The sequence below is a fragment of the Gadus morhua genome, chromosome 9, assembly GCF_902167405.1.
Source record: "Gadus morhua chromosome 9, gadMor3.0, whole genome shotgun sequence".
Taxonomy (NCBI): Eukaryota; Metazoa; Chordata; class Actinopteri; order Gadiformes; family Gadidae; genus Gadus; species Gadus morhua.
The window spans coordinates 24,942,741-24,969,304 of record NC_044056.1 but is presented as its reverse complement, the minus strand read 5'-3'; the positions used below and the strand labels follow the sequence as shown (position 1 = coordinate 24,969,304).

At 42.4% G+C, this 26,564-nt stretch overlaps 2 protein-coding genes across 4 annotated transcripts; both read left to right on the top strand.

Moving 5' to 3' along the window:
• The first annotated feature begins 1,721 nt into the window (after positions 1-1,721).
• Positions 1,722-13,610, top strand: LOC115551432 (uncharacterized). Of its 3 annotated transcripts, none has more exons than XM_030367169.1 (16): positions 1,722-1,825; positions 2,130-2,292; positions 2,543-2,735; positions 2,851-2,955; positions 4,292-4,396; positions 5,008-5,112; positions 5,724-5,828; positions 6,440-6,544; positions 7,159-7,263; positions 7,875-7,979; positions 8,864-8,920; positions 9,380-11,378; positions 11,466-11,528; positions 11,893-12,006; positions 12,544-12,657; positions 13,062-13,610. In XM_030367169.1, exons 1-16 carry the CDS (start codon positions 1,723-1,725, stop codon positions 13,277-13,279), a joined length of 3,759 nt encoding a protein of 1,252 aa, XP_030223029.1. In that variant the 5' UTR covers position 1,722; the 3' UTR covers positions 13,280-13,610. The 3 variants fall into 3 exon arrangements, with proteins under 3 accessions (XP_030223029.1, XP_030223030.1, XP_030223028.1); XM_030367170.1 differs by having other exon boundaries at positions 11,890-12,006; positions 12,547-12,657; XM_030367168.1 differs by having other exon boundaries at positions 11,890-12,006.
• A 6,936-nt stretch (positions 13,611-20,546) lies between these two features.
• psma1 (proteasome 20S subunit alpha 1) lies at positions 20,547-25,828 on the top strand. Its single transcript, XM_030367196.1, has 10 exons — positions 20,547-20,637; positions 21,565-21,609; positions 21,697-21,798; positions 22,068-22,171; positions 23,206-23,294; positions 24,080-24,150; positions 24,235-24,364; positions 24,773-24,852; positions 25,135-25,239; positions 25,543-25,828. The coding sequence occupies exons 1-10, from the start codon at positions 20,635-20,637 to the stop codon at positions 25,606-25,608; spliced, it is 795 nt and encodes a 264-aa protein (XP_030223056.1). The 5' UTR covers positions 20,547-20,634; the 3' UTR covers positions 25,609-25,828.
• Positions 25,829-26,564: the final 736 nt, after the last annotated feature.

Sequence of the window (26,564 nt, the reverse complement as noted above, 5' to 3'; positions counted from 1 at the left end):
CACACACACACACACACACACACACACACACACTCAAAGCGTGATGTGGTAGCTGCCATCAATTCACCAATCAAGGGGAGAACCAAACAAGAGTTTCAGATGCCACATGAGAATGATTGGTGAACGAGAAAGAATGGAAATAACATATGGAGATTGAACTGGTGAATGAATTGTGGGCTGTCACAGTTTGAACTGATGTTGCCTGTGTGTGTGTGTGTGTGTGTGTGTGTGTGTGTGTGTGTGTGTGTGTGCTGGTATTTATCACGTCGCGGGGACATCAATCTGTAAACACAGTCACGTCATGGGGACCTCTTGCAGTGTGGGGACAAAAAAGCAGGTCCCCATAAGGATAACCCATTACAATGAATACAGGATTTTTTTCTAAAGGTGCCTGTGTGGTTTTTAGCCATGGCCCATAACACACGTTTACCGGTAGTTGTGTGAGTGTTTGGGAGGGTGCCAAGTTGCGCCCCTAAAGGTTTGCGGCTGCAAGTGCACTCACTGCGCCAAACACGGATTCCAAATATGGTTGGGTACCGCCCACTTCCAGGTAGGTTCCCGCCGCTAGCAAGAACTGTGCCTGACTGTTCGCTGGTCTGGGAAATTGCTTGGAGCTCATTAAGGATTGATACGGCGATTTAAGGAGATAATGACAGAAGAGCTTTTTCTAAGGAGCCAAGGGGAAACACACGGTAGGTACTTTGGCATGACAAACCAGTATTACCATTATTCATCCCTCAAATGAACTCTAATTAGTTAGCCGGACAGCTAGTTAAATAGCATCCAGCTGCAGCCCTGGAGCCGGAGCCGGGGCCTGTGGTGGGGAAACGGGACCTGTTGTGTGGGACTGGGAGGTCGTTTCTCCGGCGGTTTTTGCGTCACAGTCGGCCCCTTGGTTGCCCCAGTAGAGTTTTTCAACATTCATATTTGGTGTTTTATGCTAAAAATGGATAAACTCTTAATTCCTCGAGCTGCTACACCACGTGCCCCGGCCCGGATACATCCGGGTCTACAGCTGGATGCGACTCCGCTAGTTGGCTGGATTACAAACGTTACCTATCAGAACTATTTCACTGTTTTTTCCAACCAGCTAGGGACATTCACATTGTCATGCAATGCATTGTGAAGGAGTTACACATAATACAAACTAAAAACGTTTGCATGTTTAACAGTGTTAAAAGAGTTATCTCTTTGCGTATCTCATTATGCAGTTTAAAGACTGCGTTGGGTTCTCGGGCGTCCCTGGTACTTCCACTTCCACATAAACCCTGAAGCCAGATTGAACTGTACATGGAGGAGAAAGTGATTGTTGCATTTTGCGACTCCCGGATCTCCTGCGGGGGAACTCCGGTGAGTTCAGCTCCGGGGGCGACGGGAGTCCGCATACGGCAACAATCACTTTCTCCTCCATGACGCAGTTTCACCTGGACTTCAGGGAGTCAAATCCAAAGTTCCTTTTCCCCAATTCCTTCCCAACCATGGCAGAGAAGCACCACTACGAGTCTTTACTTGTTGTGGAAGTACCAGAGACGTAGGAGTACCCGACCCCGTGATATTATATAGATATCTCCGCCATGCTGGGTTCATTCTGGCATGCAGGGAGTGAAAGATTTCAACTTGAGTGAAGTGCCGCGTAGTGTACTGCGAGTAGGGGTATAGAGGATCTCCACTACTAAACGAATTTAAATTAACTTATTTATTTAAATGTCCCTGTAGTTGGAAATGGCTCCACGCATCAGTCCCCTTAAAGATGCCAGGAAACATGTGATTGCAAAGACGGACAAAACTTGCATGTTGAATGTACAGTACATCAATGCAGTGAAAGGTAAGATATTAAATGTGGGGATTTCTCAGTTAATAATTGCTATCATATGCAATATTTATTGGATTACCATCTAATGCAAATCTTAAAGGTAGAATAAATATTTACTAAACTAAAACTGACCTAGATGGCAGCAGTTTTGACATGCAATCAGTTATGTCAAATCAGCTGCAATCTATTGTCAGTTTTTGTGTTATCAATCCTTTTTAGACAATATTTGCATTTGTAAAACATTACGGTTAACTTATTTTTAAACCAAAATGGACATGCATGCTTTCTTTTTATGGTGCAAATGTTTTTTTTACAGGTCGTGGTGTATTTGCAAAGGGTTCCATTTCTCAAGGAGATTTCGTTCTCGAATACAGGGGAGACAGGATTCCTGCTGTTGAAGCCCAGAGAAGGAGGCTGATATACCACGAATCATGTACTGCATTTCTTTTCATGTTTAGGTGGAGAGGGAAAACATGGTGGTAAGTATTTAAGTTACGCCTAAACTATACTCTATACTCTATTTTAGGTGAGGCTCTGATTTTGTGGAATACATTGTCTGTTAAATATGACTGACAATGTATTCCAGAAAGTTAAACTGATTGAGCCATGTGATCCTGCATTGTAACTATATTTGTCAGGAATCAGAGTATACTTCGAACGTAACAATTCTTTTTCCATGAACTTGTCATGACATTTATGTTCCCCTTTCCTCATGTTTCATCTTTTTAGTATTGATGCCGCCAGAGATGACGGTTCACTTGGGCGCCTCGTTAACGACGAACACAGGCGTCCAAACTGTAAAATGAAAAATATTGATGTCAATGGAAGCCCACATCTTTGTTTGTTTGCCCTTATGGACATAAAACAAGGAGAAGAAATTTCATACGATTATGGAGGTGAAGACTGCCCATGGAGAACAGAAGTATGTGGCGCAATTACAGTTTGTTAAACAGTGACTTCAAATTACTACTTACTAATTTAAGTTCTACTTCTGCTTTCTTGTGAATGATTTTCATTGTTAAATGTATGTCTTACAGACGACCACAGTTGGACCAAATGCACTGCTGGTAGAAGATTTGCATACTGTTGTCCTGGCAAATACCGAAGTGGGTGATGCTACTCATCCAAACATCGCTCAACAGGTACATTCATGTTTACTTCAAATGTTATTAATCTCTTTATAGCCTTTCTTTTTCAGTTTTTATGTTTAAAGCTAGCCAAAATAGGAAACTTAAAGGTCCCATGACATGAAAATCTCACTATGAGGTTATCTAACATAAATATGAGTTCCCCTAGCCTGCCTATGGTCCCCCAGTTGCGTTTGGTGTAAAACGAGCACTAGCTGTTCTGCTCGCCTTTGAAAAAACGGAGGCTCAAGCGCGCTGAGGCTCAAGCCGCTTATGTCGTCATAAAGCATCTAAGCTCCTCCCCTTACTCTGCCTGTCCCGCCCAGAGACGTTGGCCCGCCAATGAGACACGACCGTGCGAGCGCCACATGTGCGTGTGTGAATACACACACTGTAACGCAAGTGTTTCTTGTCGGTTCTTTGACGTCTCTTGTATTTCCACAACGAGACAGTGGGGGCTATCTGAGCCATGGTTGAGAAGGAATTGGGGGAAAGGATCTTTGACTCGCTGAAGTACATGAACTGCGATATGCCGCCGGTTGCCGCGAGGCACCATAGCCCGGCAGAGGGCAGCCGGCAGCAGGCAGAAAGTGGAAGAACCAGAGACGTCTCAGAACCCGACAAAGTCGTTTGTGATTCATAATATCGTCTGGAGGCGCGCACAGCTTTTGGCCGTGATAATATGTATTATATGTTATAGATATCTATTTATTATATGATATTATTTAGATATAGAGCTCCAGGACTGCAACGCAAGTGTTGTACACTTCCTTGTTATTTGGATAACTGTTCTGCTTTTGGTGTTATGGCGCATAACACGTCGGACTCTCGTCTCTGGTATTTCTACAACGAGACTCGTAGTGGGGGTTACCTCAGCCAAGGTTGAGAATGAATTGGGGGGGGGGGGGGGGGGGGGGGGGGGGGGGGAAGGAACTTTGGCTTTGACTCCCTCTTCTTTCTAGGTTAATTATCACTCTATTCTGGACACTCACGACGTCCCCACAACACACCTTTTGGTCAGTGTTTGGCTAGAAGCTTTGGGTGAAACATTGGAGACAACTGGTCCACACAAGGAACATTAACATTGTGTTTGAAATGTCCCCACAAAGCATGTTATTAAAGTGATCTCAGAAAGAGCTGGGCTGGGCAGGAACAGATATTTTGACTATGAATGTATCGTTTATTTTCTCTACGGCCTGGTGTATATCGGGATGCATGTCATCCAAGAGATTTGTCGGAATCTGTCGTTAATCTTAATCATGTTTTACAGTGGACATCAAATTGACATGATATGTTTTCAGAATGTAAAATAGTCATTGTGAAATGTTTTTTGTTTTTGTTTTTTTCACAGATGACCACAGTTGGAGAAGATGCCCTGCTAGATGGGGGCTCGAAGCCTGTCCTTTCAAACACCGAAGGGGATGATGATGCTACTCGTCCGATAATCACTAAACAGGTACATTCATATTTATCACTTCAAATGTAATTATAGTCTCTCTCATAGCCTTGCTTTTTCAGTTTTTGTGTTTTTAAAGCTAGCCAAAATGGGAAAGGAAGTATATTAGGTTGTGTTCTGGTTTAAATAAATACAGCCAAACAGTTTAATGTAATGCAACTATAAGATGTATGGTAGTGGGATATTTAAAATATATTTTAACCTTCAGAGGGACTTTCTCTCTAGGTTAATTATCACTCTATTCTGGACACTCACGACGTCCCCACAACACACCTTTTAGTCAGTGTTTGGCTAGAAGCTTTGGGTGAAACATTGGAGACAACTGGTCCCCACAAGGAACATTAACATTGTGTTTGAAATGTCCCCACAAAGCATGTTATTAAAGTGATCTCAGAAAGAGCTGGGCTGGGCAGGAACAGATATTTTGACTATGAATGTATCGTTTATTTTCTCTACGGCCTGGTGTATATCGGCATGCATGTCATCCAAGAGATTTGTCGGAATCTGTCGTTAATCTTAATCATGTTTTACAGTGGACATCAAATTGACATATGTTTTCAGAATGTAAAATAGTCATTGTGAAATGTTTTTTGTTTTTGTTTTTTTCACAGATGACCACAGTTGGAGACGATGCCCTGCTAGATGGGGGCTCGAAGCCTGTCCTTTCAAACACCGAAGGGGATGATGATGCTACTCGTCCGATAATCAATAAACAGGTACATTCATGTTTATCACTTCAAATGTAATTATAGTCTCTCTCATAGCCTTGCTTTTTCAGTGTTTGTGTTTTTAAAGCTAGCCAAAATGGGAAAGGAAGTATATTAGGTTGTGTTCTGGTTTAAATAAATACAGCCAAACAGTTTAATGTAATGCAACTACAAGATGTATGGTAGTGGTATATTTAAAATATATTTTAACCTTCAGAGGGACTTTCTTTCTAGGTTAATTATCACTCTATTCTGGACACTCACGACGTCCCCACAACACACCTTTTAGTCAGTGTTTGGCTAGAAGCTTTGGGTGAAACATTGGAGACAACTGGTCCCCACAAGGAACATTAACATTGTGTTTGAAATTTCCCCACAAAGCATGTTATTAAAGTGATCTCAGAAAGAGCTGGGCTGGGCAGGAACAGATATTTTGACTATGAATGTATCGTTTATTTTCTCTAAGGCCTGGTGTATATCGGCATGCATGTCATCCAAGAGATTTGTCGGAATCTGTCGTTAATCTTAATCATGTTTTACAGTGGACATCAAATTGACATATGTTTTCAGAATGTAAAATAGTCATTGTGAAATGTTTTTTGTTTTTGTTTTTTTCACAGATGACCACAGTTGGAGACGATGCCCTGCTAGATGGGGGCTCGAAGCCTGTCCTTTCAAACACCGAAGGGGATGATGATGCTACTCGTCCGATAATCAATAAACAGGTACATTCATGTTTATCACTTCAAATGTAATTATAGTCTCTCTCATAGCCTTGCTTTTTCAGTGTTTGTGTTTTTAAAGCTAGCCAAAATGGGAAAGGAAGTATATTAGGTTGTGTTCTGGTTTAAATAAATACAGCCAAACAGTTTAATGTAATGCAACTACAAGATGTATGGTAGTGGTATATTTAAAATATATTTTAACCTTCAGAGGGACTTTCTTTCTAGGTTAATTATCACTCTATTCTGGACACTCACGACGTCCCCACAACACACCTTTTAGTCAGTGTTTGGCTAGAAGCTTTGGGTGAAAAATTGGAGACAACTGGTCCCCACAAGGAACATTAACATTGTGTTTGAAATTTCCCCACAAAGCATGTTATTAAAGTGATCTCAGAAAGAGCTGGGCTGGGCAGGAACAGATATTTTGACTATGAATGTATCGTTTATTTTCTCTAAGGCCTGGTGTATATCGGCATGCATGTCATCCAAGAGATTTGTCGGAATCTGTCGTTAATCTTAATCATGTTTTACAGTGGACATCAAATTGACATATGTTTTCAGAATGTAAAATAGTCATTGTGAAATGTTTTTTGTTTTTGTTTTTTTCACAGATGACCACATTTGGAGACGATGCCCTGCTAGATGGGGGCTCGAAGCCTGTCCTTTCAAACACCGAAGGGGATGATGATGCTACTCGTCCGATAATCAATAAACAGGTACATTCATGTTTATCACTTCAAATGTAATTATAGTCTCTCTCATAGCCTTGCTTTTTCAGTGTTTGTGTTTTTAAAGCTAGCCAAAATGGGAAAGGAAGTATATTAGGTTGTGTTCTGGTTTAAATAAATACAGCCAAACAGTTTAATGTAATGCAACTACAAGATGTATGGTAGTGGGATATTTAAAATATATTTTAACCTTCAGAGGGACTTTCTTTCTAGGTTAATTATCACTCTATTCTGGACACTCACGACGTCCCCACAACACACCTTTTAGTCAGTGTTTGGCTAGAAGCTTTGGGTGAAACATTGGAGACAACTGGTCCCCACAAGGAACATTAACATTGTGTTTGAAATGTCCCCACAAAGCATGTTATTAAAGTGATCTCAGAAAGAGCTGGGCTGGGCAGGAACAGATATTTTGACTATGAATGTATCGTTTATTTTCTCTAAGGCCTGGTGTATATCGGCATGCATGTCATCCAAGAGATTTGTCGGAATCTGTCGTTAATCTTAATCATGTTTTACAGTGGACATCAAATTGACATGATATGTTTTCAGAATGTAAAATAGTCATTGTGAAATGTTTTTTGTTTTTGTTTTTTTCACAGATGACCACAGTTGGAGACGATGCCCTGCTAGATGGGGGCTCGAAGCCTGTCCTTTCAAACACCGGAGGGGATGATGATGCTACTCGTCCGATAATCACTAAACAGGTACATTCATATTTATCACTTCAAATGTAATTATAGTCTCTCTCATAGCCTTGCTTTTTCAGTTTTTGTGTTTTTAAAGCTAGCCAAAATGGGAAAGGAAGTATATTAGGTTGTGTTCTGGTTTAAATAAATACAGCCAAACAGTTTAATGTAATGCAACTATAAGATGTATGGTAGTGGGATATTTAAAATATATTTTAACCTTCAGAGGGACTTTCTTTCTAGGTTAATTATCACTCTATTCTGGACACTCACGACGTCCCCACAACACACCTTTTAGTCAGTGTTTGGCTAGAAGCTTTGGGTGAAACATTGGAGACAACTGGTCCCCACAAGGAACATTAACATTGTGTTTGAAATGTCCCCACAAAGCATTTTATTAAAGTGATCTCAGAAAGAGCTGGGCTGGGCAGGAACAGATATTTTGACTATGAATGTATCGTTTATTTTCTCTACGGCCTGGTGTATATCGGCATGCATGTCATCCAAGAGATTTGTCGGAATCTGTCGTTAATCTTAATCATGTTTTACAGTGGACATCAAATTGACATAGGTTTTCAGAATGTAAAATAGTCATTGTGAAATGTTTTTTGTTTTTGTTTTTTTCACAGATGACCACAGTTGGAGACGATGCCCTGCTAGATGGGGGCTCGAAGCCTGTCCTTTCAAACACCGAAGAGGATGATGTTGCTACTCGTCCGATAATCAATAAACAGGTACATTCATGTTTATCACTTCAAATGTAATTATAGTCTCTCTCATAGCCTTGCTTTTTCAGTTTTTGTGTTTTTAAAGCTAGCCAAAATAGGAAAGGACGTATATTTTGGTTGTGTTCTGGTTCAAATGAAGACAGCCAAAAAGTTTAATGTGATGCAACTATAAGATGTATGGTAGTGGGATATTTAAAATATATTTTAACCTTCAGAGGGACTTTCTTTCTAGTTTAATTATCACTCTATTCTGGACACTTACGATGTCCCCACAACACACCTTTTAGTCAGTGTTTGGCTAGAAGCTTTGGGTGAAACATTGGAGACAACTGGTCCCCACAGGGAACATTAACATTGTGTTTGATGTGTCCCCACAAAGCCTGTTATTAAAGTGTGTTCTCAGAACGAGCTGGGCTGGGCAGGAACAGATATTTTGACTTTGAATGTTTAATTAATTTTTTCTGCGGCCTGGTGTATATCGGCATGCATCTCATCCAAGAGATTTTGTCAGAATCAGTCGTTAATCTTAATCATGTTATCATGTTAATCTTGACAACTGGTCCCCACAAGGAACTTTAACATTGTGTTTGAAATGTCCCCACCAAGACTATTTTAGATATATGTAATGTATAAACTCAAGATGTCGTAATATGCAGCACAAAAAGCGGACTCAATCTGGAGTTCTAAGCCGCAAACTAATAAGGTATATCTACCTATGTCAGATAGACAACAACTCCCATGTTAGTTCCTGACATTATCAAACTATCTTTAGTTATTTTTGTGATTGTGCCACCCCGAGCGGCAAAATGTAATATTTTAAACCAATAGGTATTTGATTCAGCTGCCAATAGTTTAATGGTAAATGTTTGCGCTGTTGTTTTTATGTACAGATCCCAAATGAAAATGAGATTTTCGTCCCAAGACTGAGACAAACTAAAAGCATCATAGTAAGTGGCAAAAATGACATTTGTTCATAGTGTGGATCAACCATATACAAGTATTTTATACAAATGTATACATTTTCTTTTTTAATTAAAAAAATGTAATGTATCTGTATGGCTCTACTGTACGGAACTTATCTGGATTGTTTAGGGCTTCAATCAATAATCATTTTCATCAACTAATCAGTTGATTACTTTCTCAATAAATAATTTTTCAAATTTGTGCTCTATAATACCAGATAATACCCAGTTTAAAATGGGCTTAAAGAAAAAGTGATGCACAAGTCGATATCATTCAGTGTAATTTAAGATCTACTGTCCCAAAACCTAAAAGATTATTAAAATGTAAATGACAACAAAGCAAATTCCCTCACTTAAAACTCAAAATCATAAAATGTTTAGCTTTTTCAAGAAAATGTATTTACAACTAAAATGATTGTTCCCATTTACTTCTTCTGTTTTTAGATGAAAGACACCGTTCTTGACGATTCTGTTCAACTATATGATTCCACATCAGAGAGTTCAGATGAGTACATTCCAGATTCCAGCTGTGACAGTGAAGATAGTGATGTTACCCTCAAACTAAACAAAAGAAAAAAATATCAATCTCTTGATGACTTGCTGAATGACTCTGACTCAATGAGTACTCCTGTCTGTGAAACCGCAACGTCGGACAGCATGACCTTTGACAGCCAAAGCCTTACTTCTGAAGCCACTGGAGCAGAAGATGAACCCTGTTCAAGTCTGAACAAAAATGACAGTATAGTTGTTGGTGAATGCCAAAAGAGAAGTGGAAGCAGAGTGTACGACAAGAGACATTACTGTTTGTATTGCTCTAAGTCTTATGCTAAGATGGCAAGGCATCTAGAAAGTGCACATGGAAAGGAATCCGATGTGGCTAAATCTTTTAGCTTTCCAAAGGGTTCAAAGGAGAGAAAAATGCAGCTAGATTATATTCGCAACAGGGGAAACTATGCTCACAATGCTGCAGTTATGGAGTCAGGAAAGGGGGAACTAGTGCCATTTAAACGACCACCTGAAAAAGCGCAGGGAAATGACTTCATGCACTGTGCATACTGCCAAGGACTTTTTTCAAGAAAAGTCTTGTGGCGGCACATGAAGAATTGCAGATTTAAACCTGGATCAGTCACCTCTAAACCAGGAAAAAACCGTGTTCAGTCCATCTGTACATACACGGGGCCTGTGCCTTCACTTGTCACTGAAAAACTATGGGGAGTAATCAGTGCCATGAATCCTGGCCCAATCACAGATCAAATAAAAAACGACCAAGTCATTATTGATGTGGGGCAACACTTGTTAAACAAAGGAGGGACATCAGATAAGAATCAACAGTGTGTTCGGGAGAAGATGCGAGAAATGGGAAGGCTGATCTACAATGCCAGGAAAGTCACCAACCTAAAAAAAATGGAAGATCTGATAGATCCTAAAAATTACATGGAGACGATCAAAGCTGTCAAGAAGACATGTGGTTATGACAGTGAAACAAACATGTTTTTGATTCCATCACTAGCAACCAAACTTGGGAATTCTCTTGTTAAAGTAAGCAAACTCTTAAAGGCTCAGGGTTTAATCTCAAACGACAAAGAGCTTGCAAAAAATGCTAGCGAGTTTCTAGATGTCCATGGTGAAAAGTGGAATGAGCTGATATCAGCAACAGCATTGAGGAACATCCGGGAAGCTAAGTGGAATGTGCCCACTCTCATGCCCTTTACTGAGGACGTCCAGAAAATGCACACGTACCTCAGTCGAGTCCAAGAGGGTTGTTTCAGTTCACTGTCTGAACATCCTTGTACAAAAGCCTGGATGGAGCTGGCAAAGGTGTGTCTGACCCAGATCATTTTATTCAACCGTCGCAGGGAGGGAGAGGTGGCAAGCATGCCCTTAACTGCGTTTACATCACGAGACACCTCTGACCCGCATGATGATGTAGACTGGGCACTGTCTGAAGTGGAGAAGAAACTGTGCAGACACTTTTCACGGATTATAATCAGGGGAAAACGTGGTCGCCCTGTTCCTATTCTCCTGACTCCCAAAATGCTCACTTCACTAGAACTGCTTGTTGGGCAGAGGGAGGCTTGTGGCGTTCTAAAAGAAAATTGTTACCTCTTTGCAAGACCAGAATGTATGACACATTTTCGGGGTTCAGACTGCATCCGTGGCTTTGCCAAAATCTGCGGTGCTAAGTGTCCAAAGTCATTGACGTCGACAAGACTCAGAAAGCATGCTGCAACTCTTTCAACTGTGCTGAACATGACAAACACAGAAATGGACCAGTTGGCCAACTTTCTGGGGCATGATATAAGAATACACCGCGAATACTACAGACTACCTGAGAAGACCCTGCAACTCGCTAAGATTAGCAAACTCTTAATGGCACTTGAGCAAGGACGATTAGCAGAATTTCATGGCAAGAACTTGGATGAAATTGGGATAGGTCCAGATGGTAGGTTTTTTCCTATTTTGTATTTTTTGTGTTTTGATATCAATGATTGATAACTGGTATGAATGATAACTTGTATGAATTCCACAGAAAAGGTTTTTGAAAGTGAAGATGAAAGCCCACAGGAGGCACACTGTTCATCTACTGCTGATGGTATGTAATGTCAATTGTAAGTGTCAATGGGGACATATGGAATAACTATTAAGGAATTTAAAGCTAAAATTATGCAAAGAATCTAACATAATCCATGGGATACTTCAATCAAACTTAAGTCCTTAAAAAAACACTTTACTGTATTGCCTGCTCAGGTAAAGTTGACCTCAAGAGTTGGTTGGCACTTGGTTATTTCTAACCATCAACAACTTTAATGATTGAATACACATGTTTTCACTAAATACAACAAACATCCCTGCAAAAAAGGACATAAATTGGGTTTTGTCTTAAAGCTATAGTACATGTAAAGTATGTGTCTTACTGGTAATGTTGAATTTTGATTATTTTCCATAACCATCAGCAGAAGAGACTCTTCCTCACATCGAGAGCCCTGAAATTCCACCAACCAAGAAGCGAAGACAACGGCCGTTGGTTGAAATGCCGGAAGAAGTCGGCGCTATGAGGCCTTCCTCACAAGGTGAACTCTTTACACATGTCTTTTGTACGTCAGTAAAGATTGTCTGTTCCTCTTTGGAAATGGATTGTATTCAGTTTACCAATTTAAAGTTGTATCAGTTATAACAGCCCTATCAGAATATACAAAGGTTGGGGGATGAATTGTCATTAGTTTATTTTCAATGCATATGCCTATAATGGGGGGATTTATGCAATATCTGTTTGGAAATTGAAAGCTAAGATGATGCATATTAGCTTTCAATTGGCTCACGTGGCATACTTAATCAAACATGCATCCTTAAAGAAACGTAACTGAATGGCCTGGTCAGGTAAAGTTTACCTCAATATTTGGTTGGTACTTGGTTCTTTGTGATGGCCGTTTGTTTTGCACCTATTTTTCCCTCAACAACGTTAATGATTGAATGCACTTGTTTTCACTAATGACAAACATTCCTGCAAAAAGGTCATCATTTGGGTTTTGTCAGCATTCTATAGAACATGTAAAGTATGTGTCTTTCTGGTGATGTTGAATTTGGATTATTTTCCATAAAACCATCAGCAGAGACTCTTCCTCACATCGAGAGCCCTGAAATGCCACCACCCAAGAAACGCAGACAACGGCCTTTGGTGGAAATGCCGGAAGAAGTCGGCGCTATGAGGCCTTCCTCCCAAGGTGAACTCTTTACACATGTCTACATTTTTTATGAAACCTATCTATTTTTGCTCAATGTCAACTCTAGCAGCCGTGCAACAAACTCCTGCAAACACAGGATCAAAAGAGAACATGAATTACAAATTCACATTTTCCTGAATGTATGAAAAGTGAGCCCAGACAGTGATCATATTGCACAATTTATTTGTTTTCCTTTTAGCTGTTCCTTTTCCCCAGTGTTGATTTCAGTTAAGTTCAAGTGGCAGAATGCACAAATCAATGTTTGACTGAAAGTGTTTTATCCATAAGTAGAGTGCACATAAGTTTACTTTCTGCTTTACTGTAGGTACTGGCTTATTCTGTATACCAAATTCCAGCACACATTCCTAACCCTTTGAATTACAATTTTCTCTGCCCACTTTAAGGTAAAGCTGCAAAGAAGAAAAAACCCTGGCAGCCGACAGAGGTCCAGGCAGTCGAGAGGCACATGACTCGCTTCATCACCTCTTGCATTGTACCTGGGAAGAGTGATTGTGAGAAATGTTTAAGGGTTGAACCAGAAGCACTACAGAACCGGGATTGGCAGAACCTTAAATTCTACATTCATAACCGAATTAAGTCCTACAAAAAGAAGTGGCAATGAAAATAGTTTATACATTGCATGTATAATGTATAATATTATACATTATACATGTATAATAATTTTAATTATTATACATGTATATATATCCACGTCATTTAAACATGAGTCTGAAAGAAGTTTAATTGTTATAGATTTAAATTTCAGGTAGTCGTTCAGTACTATCATTTTGCTCAGAAAGGCCAAAAAGGGCATAATTTTAAAAGAATATGGTGACGTTTCTACCTTGATTCTATATTTTTAGATGCTTTGTATCCAACAAATCTTGTTGAAGGGCCAATAAAAGCCCAAAAATGAGTGAGACCTCAATAAAAGTTTACTTTTGCAATTTAAATGTGTAATTCATGTCTTGGAATTCAAGAGGTAGTTAGTCTTGGCATTGTTGCATAGTTTAAGGAGATTGACTGAAACTGTAGTTGGGTGATTATGGTTGATATTCTAAGCCGGAAATGACATACTTGTGACTGAAAATTGAAAAAGTAGAAAGCTTTGACTTGAAACTATCCAGCTTCTATCTTTCAATCCTTCGTACTAGGTGAATAAATACCCGTTTACTACATCCTTAAATGTTAATTTAATTCTCACTCATATTCCTAGCAATCTTAATCTGCAATGTTGATTGATTTTTATCAATCATTAATGTACTACTGTCTTAATACTACTTGGTTTTAGATTTACAAATGCAGTAATATGGATAGAGGTGTAATTTTACATTTCAATGTAATGTATACTTGTTGCAAGGTCCCCACTAATCGCATAGGAATTTGTGTGAATTATGCAAAATATATGTAAATGAAGTCCTCATCAGCCATGTTTACTGGTTTTTTAAAAGTCCCCATAAAGCATGGTCAAATCACTACTTCATCATTTCAACAATTTGAAGTTGTGTATAAGCTTGCACAGCATTTGTGAGTATACCAGATTTTTTTCATACCTGTAGAACCTTTAGAAAGGGTGGTCCCCGCAAGTGATGCTCAGAACGTTGGTCCCCATCCAACATGAAAACCAGTATGTGTGTGTGTGTGTGTGTGTGTGTGTGTGTGTTTGGTGTGTGTGTGTGTGTGTGTCTGTGTGTGTGTGTGTGTGTGTGTGTGTGTGTGTGTGTGTGTGTGTCTGTGTTTGTGTGTGTGTGTCTGTGTTTGTGTGTGTGTGTGTGTGTGTGTGTGTGTGTGTGTGTGTGTGTGTGTGTGTGTGTGTGTGTGTGTGTGTGTGTGTGTGTGTGTGTGTGTAGTTCCTTCTTCAACCCACCAGATGTCCCCAGTTGTTATTTTGTTTGCCCCTCATTATCATGGATTGTTGTGTCTATTAGTCAATTGTCTTGACGAATAGAGTATTAAAGGTAACATATTATACCACCAGATGTGAGCCTGATTAGCCGTTACACTTATTTTTAGTTTTCAATCAGTAAAAAGTAACTGTTTTCCCAAGCAGCATCCAGTCATGTGGAGCCCACCCTTAATCCCCTGCTACTCCACCCACTGCCCCCACCTCGCACCCATAAAGGGGGGACATGGAACGCAGGCTGTTTGAGGTCTTCAGACACAGCGTGTCTAAAACCATAAAGGACCCACTAGCTTCTCAGGATCTACCATCAGGTTGGCCCTCGAGCATCTGCATTGAGAGCCGTCCATGAGGAGGGACAGGAGCGGCCTCCTGCTGCGATGCATAATAACGGCTGTACGTAATGCGGTCGGCCCCGTCTCTTTATGTCGAACTGATCAGCAGAAGAGCACGCTCACAAGGAAGAAGGAGACTAGTAATGCGCCAAACTAGATCCCTTCCAGTTCCATTGCTCGACACTCCCGACCGGCCTCCTTTTGTACAACCAGCCTCACTCACTAGATGTCCTCAGAAGACTCTAGGGTGCATGATGGCTTCATAAACTGTAGCTTGGCTCAGCAGTTGAATCTCAGCATCCTGCCCCTGACCCTGGACCATTTACTTTTTTAACTTTATTGTATAATACCGTTTTATTTTACCCTTTTGTTTTTCCTACCTTTGTGCTATTCAGAATTATTTTGCAATATTGAGAATTTATTTATTGTAAATATCACTTATTCGATTTAATTTGACCTAATTTGATCCTTTTCTAGTTATTGCAAAGACAAACACAATTTAGATTCCTCTATTTTTCTTGCACATGTTTTGGAATGACAACAAAGCTTCTTAAGTGGTAATTAAACCCCCTGTTTCAGCTCAAATTCATACACTTTGAGGTAAAACGTATATATAATTGGGCTGAGATAACTAGAAAGGAGGGGGAGTAGTTATCCAGCGGGTATCTTACGACCCACGGCAGCTTTGTGATACTATTTTTCAAGCTTTTTACAAATGTTGTATATGAAATGTGCCTGCCCTGGGGAGGATCTACATACAGACTCCCTGTTCATGCCAGACTCGGTGTGCTCCGTTGTCCTCCATTGGCTCTTTCATCAAGGGTGCCCTGTCACCCTGGAGTGAACAGAACCCTTTCCTTCCTGCGTCTGCGTCTGAATTCCATGGTAATGGACAAATTGTCGTTTGTCTTCGCCTGTTCTGTCTGTGACCACATTATGACCCTCCGACAAGCTCCATCCAGTCTTCGGCAACCACTGCCTGTCCCATATCTCCCTAGACTTTTTCAGCTGTCTGCCCCCTTCGGACAGTATCAACGCCATTTACATGGAGGTTGACACCGGCCAACTCCCTTCAGACGTTGGGTCTAGTGCGGCCCCCCAATCTCTGCAGAGTTCTGGAGGGCGTTCTGCAAGTTGCTGGGAGCCACAACCATCCTGTCACCAGTATTGCCCCCACAGACCAATGTCCTGTCAGAGCGTGCAAAGCAGCACCTGGAGAGTGCTCTACGTTGTCTCGCCTCCCACTATCCCACCACCTGCAGCCAGCATTTGGCCTGGATGGAGTCTGCACAGGAGACCCTTCCCAGTGCTGCTCCTGGTTTGTCGCCGTTTCAGTGCTCCCTGGGAAACCAGCTACTTTTTTGCAGAGCAGAGGGAGGAGGTTGCAGTCTGCCCCTCTGCTCAAGAATTTTTCAAGTTCCAGTTTTGTCCCACCGCCTCGCAAGCCTTCCCACAATGCCTTGCCCTACGCCTATATTGCGTCTAATACAAACAGAGTTTGAGGCGTTGCCAAACCTGAGAATGTGCTTGATGGGGACATGACCGTTTTCCAGTGTGGACTCACATGCAGACCGAAACCAGTGGCACACCTGCACTCAATGCCCTCCGGAAATGAAATAATTAGAGGAAAATCAACTATTGTCGTCATGTTTTTACATTGAAATAAATCAAATAGAAATTCTATTCTATTTCAAGAGGCCTGGGCAGGCACCACGCAGCCAGACGGCGTGCGTCATCACCTTCTGAAATGCAGCGTAAGCGTTTAGTCAACCCAAAGAATAAATTGAGCATGAGGGGAGAAGCCCCCCCCCCCCCCTCCCCCCCTTCTAGATGAAGACCCCCCCCCCCCCATCAGGTGTTCTCTCCTGACCTCTGACCTTCATGTGATTGACAACCTTGATCTTGGCAACTCCCCTGTGCGACCCTGCCCAAAAGTATCTGATGAGTTTATGAGCCGTCTTCATACATTTCAAAGGAGGCTCATAAACTCAGTCTGGAAAGAGTCCTAATGGCAGGGCATGGTCTGAATCTGAAGCCTATACTTCCTCAACCTCTTAAAACGCTGTAGTCTTTCTTTCGGCTAGAACGAATATAGAATTAAATCAATATTTCCGAAATGATCATTTTCTGATGCATATTGCATACTTTGATGACCCTAACCCTCATAACATAACAAGTCAAAATGTTTTCCATCACTTTAACTTTCTTTCCATTTTGAAGCTCTCTATACGTCTCCACTGCAGTAAGGGTTCAGAATGGAGCTGAGATAATGGCCAGATGTTTAGGTCCCGCCATCCAGGTAATCCATGGGGGAGGAAGGCTTTAAATAGAAGCAAAACCTTCGCCTCTGACATAATAGGACCAACAGTTGCTCAGAATGAAAATACAAGAAAAAAGGGGGATCCTTATCGTATGGACGAAGAAGGTTGTCATAAAGTGGTGAGGCTCGGGACATTTAACATTCAAAAGTGTTCAACCTAAACATGTGGTCAAGAGGGCACAGCCGGACGTAGCTCTTCTCCCAGGCTTAGCATGTACTGCTAGAATGCGCTGTGAGGCTCTATCAGCGAGTAGCGCTGGGCTCCTGGCCTGGCTCTTTTAAAATAACTCTTCTTCTGCTCCCTCTCCCGTCCCCCATGCGTGTTGTGCAGAGCAGCCCGGTCAGCGGGGGGCTGCAGTCGTCACGGTGACTCAGGAGGACCTCCATTTGAAAAATTAAATGGTGGGAGGGAGGGGGGACTTTGGCAGAGTTAAATGAGGCCCCCAAGCAAAACATGCTGAGCTCAGCACATTCTCTACAATCTCAATCACCAAGGGAAGAGGCCGCTGATGTAATGGTGGCCCAGCCCGCGCTGCCAGGGCTTGGCAGGAGCGCAGAGCACGTCAGCACCGCCCTGCTGATGTAGCCCCGCCCTCCGCGCTGGCATTACACCACACATATATACCGCCACATATACTTTTACAGGCCTTTACATAAATACACAACGGCATCCACAAACTCATGCACGTAGAGCCATATATACCACCAGGTTCTGATACCATACATATATGCTTGCATGCATACGTATTACGCACACACATACACACGCGCAGGCGCACACACACACATGCATATGCATACTACAGGACAGGGTATGAATTATATGGTGCCATTCAGGGGGGTCTCGACTTTTTCATTAACCATATAATTGTTTTGCACTGTAGACCATCAATTATGTGCAGCAGCTATAGGGAGCACAATTAACATTCAGAAAATATAGGTTTATGAATAACATTTGAGAAAACAAGGTCTGGGATTCTTCCTGGACGAACGCCCAACCGATGGACGACCCAATCAGAAGCTGCCACTGTTGTAGGAGGCGTGTTCTAAAGCACTTTCTGCTCATTTAGATGTGTTCATAGAATGGCCTGTTGGGCCTTATCTTTAAACCATATCAAGGCCTTCAGATATATAATAGAATAAAATACAAAACGTTGGTCAAAGTGAAGATATTGCTTTGTAGATGGATGCTAGCAGTGGGGGCTAATAGAGAGCTATAGGGCCTCCCTGGTGAAAAGGGTTTGATTTTACTTCAAAAAATAATTGTATCTGAATAAACAATAAATACCTATTTTAAATGTGGGTTTTTAGAATGTACAATGACGTGTAATATGTCAACGTTAAATCAGTATATCTGGGTAAAAATGTGCAGCAAAATGTGCAGTGCAGCAGCGCAGCCAATATAGTTATACAATATATGCACATAGCAGCCTAAAGTTAGCCAATCAGTGTCCTCAAATCTGATGACTAAAGGTCATTTATCGGCCGAGGCCGACATTACGACGGTGAGCATGGCTACTCACGACACAGGACATCAGCTGCCCCTGAATCCAATGAGATCTCTCCCCCTTTGAGAGGAAACCTTTGGCGAGGAAATTGCAAATCTTTTGTGATTTTGTGTATGAAATGAGCCACACACTGTGGCGTTATGCTATAAATGTTCCAGAAGCTTAACCCTCTCTAGGACACGGACATAAAAATTGACTGCTGCCCTGACCAAGCTCCACACATCCACACAAACCTCTCCGCCGTGTCCCTCTGGCCTGAGGTGCGTCTGAAAGGCCCTCAGGTACGGTCTTGTTTAAGTAGCAGTGAAAACATTTTCCAGTTCCCTGGATGGTACCGTCCTTATTTATGTTTATTCTGGGCAACGGCCCAATTTAAATGATGGTGACTGTGATAGCGGTGGGGTCAACTTAGTCGTTTGAGTTGAATTTCTGAGAAAAAAAATGGTTCCTAAGTCTCTTTCTATTTAAGGGCGTTAAATGCATGCCCCCCGGACCACCTGAGAGGCTTTGAATAGGCATAGTGAACCAAAATAAGGGCCCCCAAAAACATTCTTCAAAAAGCCACCAAAAAGCTAGAATCGGCCCTGCCTACACATGCATGATCAATAGGCCTGTGGGCCTGTGTTAGATACACATGCACAGAGCAATATTTTATTAATTGTATGGAGTGAATCCCCAACCAATGAAATACAATGAAATATGTGTGTGTGTGTGTGTGTGTGTGTGTGTGTGTGTGCGTGCGTGCGTGCGTGCGTGCGTGCGTGCGTGCGTGCGTGCGTGCGTGCGTGTGTGTGTGTGTGCGTGTGTGCGTGTGTGTGTCTGTGTGTGTGTGTGTGTGTAAACCGGTCTGCATTGAACCTATTAAACCGTGAAGTTCAGTAGTGTCATTAACACAGTCATCTCTCCTCCAGCTCATCCTTCCTTCTGATCAGTGAATACCAAATAAATTATGCACCCTTTAAATATATTAGAGTGCACTATGAAAATAAATTACATGCGTCAAAAAGATTAGGTCTGAAAGGGACCTGGAAGTGTTTATTGTTATTCTGTATTAATATTCATATGGACGGTGCAGAGATGGTAAAAGAAAAGGCTGCCGCTCTTTCAGAATGGGGTCCCTGCTGCCTGCGGATGAGGTACACTTCAACTGCTTTTATGGGAGATATTCAGAAAATTCTGACTTTATTATTTCTCTAAAACCAAACAGACGAGTTGCCAGTAAATAATATCAAACACGTCTCCTCGACCAGTCTCCATTGAAGGGATCACAGTGTGAACATGTGCGGTTGGTTGGTGATCGGTGAACTGCTGCCCCCTAGCAGTCACCGGGGGACGGTGGAAAACTGTCCAACAGTTGGAACCATTTATACGCATGCGTTCATATAAAAAAACATACACAATCGATCAGATTGTTTATTTCCGATTTCCGATTGGTTTATTATCAATACCATTATATCAAGCTTGAATCATATTCATAGTTTTAATTGTAATTGTTACACATAACGATTATTGATAACTGTTGTGTTTGATCAACTGAAATAGTTTAAGCAGGGTGAAATGGAAACGTAACCTGAGCCAGGTACCGAGCGTTTACGTAATACTTTTACGTAATGCTAACCCAATATACATAATATGAAATACAACTACTGGATACAACCTTATGAGTCGTACTGTTTTATGGGTCTTTTTTAGAATATTGCTAATTATTTCGGATGGTTTAAAGAAACTTATTTTTTTGGGACAGAAACCTTAAAGATGATTTGATAAATCATGATATCAATCTGTGAATGTCTTAATTAAAGGATGCTCGATCGGGGCTTCGACTCTGAGCTCTACTGCTCTGACTGCTCTGACTGCTGAGTCCAGGACACTCAATCAATCACAGCTAGCTTAGCGTCTGAGTGAACTGCAGCCATGGTAAGTCTGAATGAAAAGTAACCGCTTTCCTTTATTATTTGATGTAGCCATGCATAATATTGATAAAGGATAACGAGCCTTCGTTACTGGAGGATAAAGATCTACTGTAGCTAATTTCTGCAGTATATCTAGTATGTATTAGAAGCTAAGGAGTCTAAGTAGTGATGCAGTGTGAGTAAGCAAAACACAACGTTAGCTTCACTGATGTCCGCCCAATAAAGTTCAACGACTCGGTCGGTGATCCGGCGTTAATGGTCTGAGACAATAAAACAATATAGGTTGAATGTGAATTCTAGGTAGATCCTACATCTTCTCATTTCGAGGTCTTTAACAGAACATCTTTAGAAACTGCCGCGTTGCCGCTAGCTTAACGAGCTAACATGAAGCTAGCACACAGGAGCTCTCAGAAGTTAGCTTCGTCAGAAGGAAAGTGTTCCTGTGAGGTTTACTTTCGTTTTCCCTGGTCTGCCCTCGTAGATCGGTTATATAACCTCTTAACGGTCGCGTATCCACTACGTTATGTTTTAACAAACCTCTAATATTTTCTTATTGTTCTCCACATGATGTTCGGAGCTCTGGTTCTGACCCAGAGGTGCTCTCCATCAGACCCAAAGGAGCTCTTTTTCAGACCCAGAGCTGCTCTGGGTCTGACCAAGAGTAGCTTTGGTCTGACCAGCGGGTATTAAACGTGTTGTTGGTGACAGACCTCTTATCCATTATTAAGCAGTAACTCGATGCCTTTAGAAAACCCTCCACTATTAAACAGGTCTCCTTCATCTGGTACACGACACAGGGTCCCCATGGTTGCGATGACAGACAATTATGTGAGATAAGTGGAATAAGACCTGATGGAGGAGGACTTGTAGCATTTCTTTCTGACATGTTTTCAAACGATTTTAACCTGAAAATCCTTGGGTTGTTTTTTAGTTTCGGAACCAGTATGACAACGACGTCACGGTGTGGAGTCCCCAGGTGAGACCATTGATGTCTGATGGATCCTCACGGTGTAAACCAATTTTTAGTGTCAACGGAACAGTTTATTTAATTTTTGTGTTCCAGGGTCGCATTCATCAGATCGAGTATGCCATGGAGGCCGTGAAGCAGGGTTCTGCTACTGTTGGACTCAAATCCAAATCCCATGCAGTCCTGGTGGCTCTCAAGGTACCCTGGTTATTCTATTTTCCATCTCTTATGCTACTCTGTTGTGTCAGGGAGCCTCGTTCTGTTAAGGTTGGTCATCAAGTAGAAGGCTTGTTACACTAATATCCAGTGGTGTTTTTGGATGGACCTGCAATGTAGGCTATTTAAACTATTCTGAGAAGCATTGGCGTAAAAAATCCAAGGATGCATTTTTCCCTGTGTGTGTGTGCATTGAACTTAATAAAGCTTATTGTTCAGCACCATCGTTAATCCAGTGGTCTCTCCTGCAGAGAGCCCAGTCGGAGCTGGCTGCCCATCAGAAGAAGATCCTCCACGTTGACAACCACGTGGGGATCTCCATTGCCGGACTCACGGCTGATGCCAGGCTGCTCTGGTGGGTTCCTCCTCAGCCTTTAAGATGAATCCACCAGGTTCTGGATTCTCAGTTTGCTGCCAACGTGTATTAAAGGGATGGTTCTGAGTAAATTCACCCGTGGTCCTTTGCATCATGACATCCAGCCAAATACCCCCTCAGAAGCTTTTTTCCCTTTCTCAAGCATTGATGAGGTAAGAGTTTTCTTCTACTGGCTTTAGTACTGTTGCTAACGGAACCTGTCCTGTATCTCGTAAATTACCCCACTAATAATGCTTGGAATGTTACCATACTTCGCCAGTAGAACAAATAGGGACTGTACTAAAACGAGGCATTGTTAAGTTTAAGTATATCAGGAGTTAATTAACAATAACACAGCTTAAACTTTCTTCTGCTACCGCTGCGTCTATGCCACTTCTGGAATTTGGGGGAAGCGAGTAGAAGTCCTCCGCAAAACGCAAGGTGTGTAAGGTAAAAGTGTAAGGCAAAAGCTAGTGAATTCAACACTCCATAGAAATGTATTGACAACTGAACTAATATATATTTTTTCAGTTGTCATTACATTTCTATGGAGTGTTGAATTCACACTTTTTTGTTTTGTTTTCTTGTGAGTTTTGCTGAGGACTTGTACTCCCTTTCCCCAAATCCCGGAATTGGCATTGACGCAGTGGTAGCATAAGACAGTTGAAGCTGTGTTATTGTGTTATTGTTAATAAACTCCTGATGTGCTTAAAAACTTTACAGTGCCTTGAGTACAGACCCTATTTGTACTACTGACCAAGTGTGGTAACATTCCAAGCATTATTAGTGGGGTAATTTACGAGATACAAGACGGGTTCCGTTAGCACCAGTCCAGTACTAAGCCAGTCAGATGAAAACTCTTACTTCATCAATGTTCGACCAAGGGAAAAAAGCTTTTCTGGGGGGGTTTGCTGGATGTCATGGTGCAAAGAACCAAGGGTGAATTTACTCCGATCCATTCCTTTTAAATCAAGACCCTGGGGTTGTAATGTGTGTGTGTGCGTGTGTGTGTGCCGTCTAACTTCTCTGTTCAGCAACTTCATGCGGCAGGAGTGTCTGGACTCGCGGTTTGTGTTCGACCGCCCCCTCCCAACATCTCGCCTGGTCACGCTGGTCGGCAGCAGTATCCTCTTCATCACTTAGGAGTCCTCAGATTGGAAAAGCTGCAATGAACTGCTTCTATATGCTGTCTGTTTATACATTAGTTATGTGATGTGGATTAAGATGACCTGAAGTCTGCAGGGTTGAAGGTTAAGGTAATATCTTCATTAGGTTAGTGGGTTGGTATTGGTCTAGTTCTAGACTATTTCTGTCAAACCTTAACCTGTAGTAAGAAGCCTGATAATTGACTAATTTCAATGTTCATTTATTTTGAATTCTGGCTTTGTGCATACGGCACGCGCCGCACAGAAATTTGATACATTTCATTTGCTTTGTGCGCATGCCGTGTGCACAAAGCAAATGTGGACAGGCGAACTCGAGTTTGCCTGTCCACCAACCGAGTTCATTTGTAACGAGGAGTACTCGAGTAATCGATTCCTCACGCCCATCCCTAATTACAATGGCTTATTGTTATTGAGTTTTGAAGTCATGAAGTCATTGTGGATGACTGCGATATTGGACCATATGTTTTTTGTTGCGTTGTGAATGGATGATTAATGAGCCATATGGGTGCTGAGGCTGGACCCGCTGAAGCAGTGTTCTAGAGAGAGTGGGTGAAATGGATCTGTTTGACACTCCACGCTGACCAGATGGCTGCTGCTTCCTACCATCTCTGTTGGTTAAAGGACACTCCCCTGCCTGGAGATCCCTTAGCAACATGTCTGCACCTCACCGGCCTAGCTACATATGTCCTTTAAGTGTCTACTGATGGTTTTAGGGTTAGTTTGCCTTAACCTGACATCTCAGAAACCCAAATCCCAACCCAGAGATATGGGAGGAGGCCGTACGGTGTGGGACTGCTCATCGCTGGGTATGATGTAAGTCAACCCCTGCTATTAGTTCCCCTGGGAGCTAGAGGACCCCTGGTAGTGTTTGGGGTCTCATTGTTCCCCTTCTTGCAGGACATGGGCCCTCACATCTTCCAGTCCTGCCCCTCCGCCAACTACTTCGACTGCAAAGCCATGTCCATCGGCGCGCGCTCCCAGTCGGCACGCACCTACCTGGAGAGACACATGGACAAGTTCATGGACTGTAAGCCTCGTCACGGTCAGGGGTCGGGGGTCAGCCTCGTCACGGGGTCGGGGGTCAGCCTCGTCACGGGGTCGGGGGTCAGCCTCGTCACGGGGTCGGGGGTCAGCCTCGTCAAGGTCAGGGGTCAGAGTCGTCACGGGCTCAGGGTTCAGCCTCGGCACGGGGTCAGGGGTCAGCCTCGTTACGGGGTCGGGGGTCAGAGTTAGGGTTCAGGGTCGTCACGGGGGGGGTCAGGGTTAGGGTTCTGGGTCGTCAGGCAGACGAGGTGGCGTTGGATTACTCTATCACTAACAGGGATTTATCAACCACATGGTGGGCCCATCATGTGGTTTCAGTTATGTCCTTTTCATCGTGTAATCATCAGGTTAAAGGTCAGTATGAATGACTAGGTACCTTCTCCTTCGACAGGTAACCTGAACGACCTGGTCCAGCATGGGCTCCGGGCCCTCAGAGAAACCCTCCCTGCGGAGCAGGACCTGACCACCAAGGTGAGCTGTGGACATCTGTTCACCACACGCGTACATGAACTGACGGGCTCGCTCCATTCTCATGTCGGCTTGTCGGAGACTAAACAGGGCTTGGGTTTTCGTTGGCAATGAATGAATGGATGCGTCCCTCCAGAGCGGCAGAGCATCACTAACCTCTGGGAGGACTGCTTGTACCTAAAGCCAGCCTGCGTTGTGGATCTCTACTGACGGACAGAAGTGGGATTTCAATGCATTGGAACCATTTATAGCGATGCGCGTGTTTTGTAATGATCCTCCTTTCAGAACGTGTCCATCGGCATTGTGGGAAAGGACCTGGAGTTCATCATCTACGACGATGGTGATGTGGCCCCCTTCCTGGAGGGGCTGGAGGAGAGGCCACAGAGAAAGGTGGGCTGTTGTTCATACGATCCTGTGGTGTGACCCCAGGGTTAAACCTCTGTCCTGCCTCAGCTCTGACCTGCTGTGGCTCTGCTTTGGAAGTGTGGAAGTTGTGAGGAACTGGAAGCTCAATACGAGCGTTTAGGCCAGCACCGTTTGTCTTGACAGATGACTGGAGAACTAGCCGGAGCTGATAGAATAAGAACGAGATGCATGAAAAATAATATAAAGAGCTGTTGAAATGGAGATGCATCAACCTAACGCACATGTAACAAGTGACTTACTGTGGGCTAACCACCTGTACTTCCTCAGGTCGTGCCGGCTGCAGATGATGCCCCCGCTGCACCTGCTGCATCTGACGAACCAATGGAACACTGAACACGCCCCCTTCAACCACAAGTCAACCAATTATCTAGCTTTCTAAACTGGGGAGGAGGGAAAGTCCCGCCCTGATCATTGTTAGTTCTCTGGATTGGATGCGTTCTGTTGTACTGTGCCACATATTACATGTCAACCAAACGCTCTCTGATAAGATCTGTCTGTCGCTTTTGTAAGGGTATGTACCATTCTACAATAAATAAACTTTCTGTATTGTTTGCTCCTGATGTGTTATTTGAACAAATTCTATTTAATGTCAAGTAAACTCCCACCAAACGATTTGTAATGTTTTCCAGAGAAGTTAATTCTAGAGAGGGGTATTTCATCACTAACGGAAGGCGGTGTCACGTTAAAATTGTACCGGGGGCGAAAATTGTACCAGCCACTCTGTACCGGCCATCGTTTGTTTACATCCTGACAACCTGACAACCTGCCCGGCAACAGACGACGTGATGCAGAAAACATGTTTCCAAACGCCGAAATAACATAATACAGATAGCGGATCGCTATCTGTATTATGATAGATAGCGATAACACTTGTTTTTACTTTATATTTGTATTGTATTTAATTGTTTAATCGAAACAATAAAAAAAATTGCCCGCAAAACGGGCGATCGCGTCAAATGACGCGTCAAATCACGTAGGAAGGTTCTTGAACATTCTAGACTATGAAACCTGCTTAAAACACTCAGTTTACTAGCTAAATTTGATTAAACAATTCAATACAATACAAATATAAAGTAAAAACAAGTGTTATCTAGCGATCCGTTATCTGTATTATGTTTCAAGAACCCTCCTACGTCATTTGACGCGATCGCCCGTTTCGCGGGCAAAACATTTGTCATTTGACGCGATCGCCCGTTTCGCGGGCAAATTTTTTTATTGTTTCGATTAAACAATTAAATTCAATACAAATATAAAGTAAAAACAAGTGTTATCGCTATCTATCATAATAC

What these genes read in the sequence shown, in the direction of transcription:
- LOC115551432 (XM_030367168.1), top strand. Translation starts at nt 1,723, where the DNA reads ATGGCTCCACGCATCAGTCCCCTTAAAGATGCCAGGAAACATGTGATT. An exon ending in GTCCGATAATCACTAAACAG is followed by an intron (nt 4,397 to 5,007) that starts GTACATTCATAT and finishes TTTTTTTCACAG; the next exon opens with ATGACCACAGTTGGAGACGA. An exon ending in CTGTTCATCTACTGCTGATG is followed by an intron (nt 11,529 to 11,889) that starts GTATGTAATGTC and finishes CATAACCATCAG; the next exon opens with CAGAAGAGACTCTTCCTCAC.
- psma1 (XM_030367196.1), top strand. An exon ending in TGCTCATCGCTGGGTATGAT is followed by an intron (nt 24,151 to 24,234) that starts GTAAGTCAACCC and finishes CCCTTCTTGCAG; the next exon opens with GACATGGGCCCTCACATCTT. An exon ending in AGCAGGACCTGACCACCAAG is followed by an intron (nt 24,853 to 25,134) that starts GTGAGCTGTGGA and finishes TCCTCCTTTCAG; the next exon opens with AACGTGTCCATCGGCATTGT.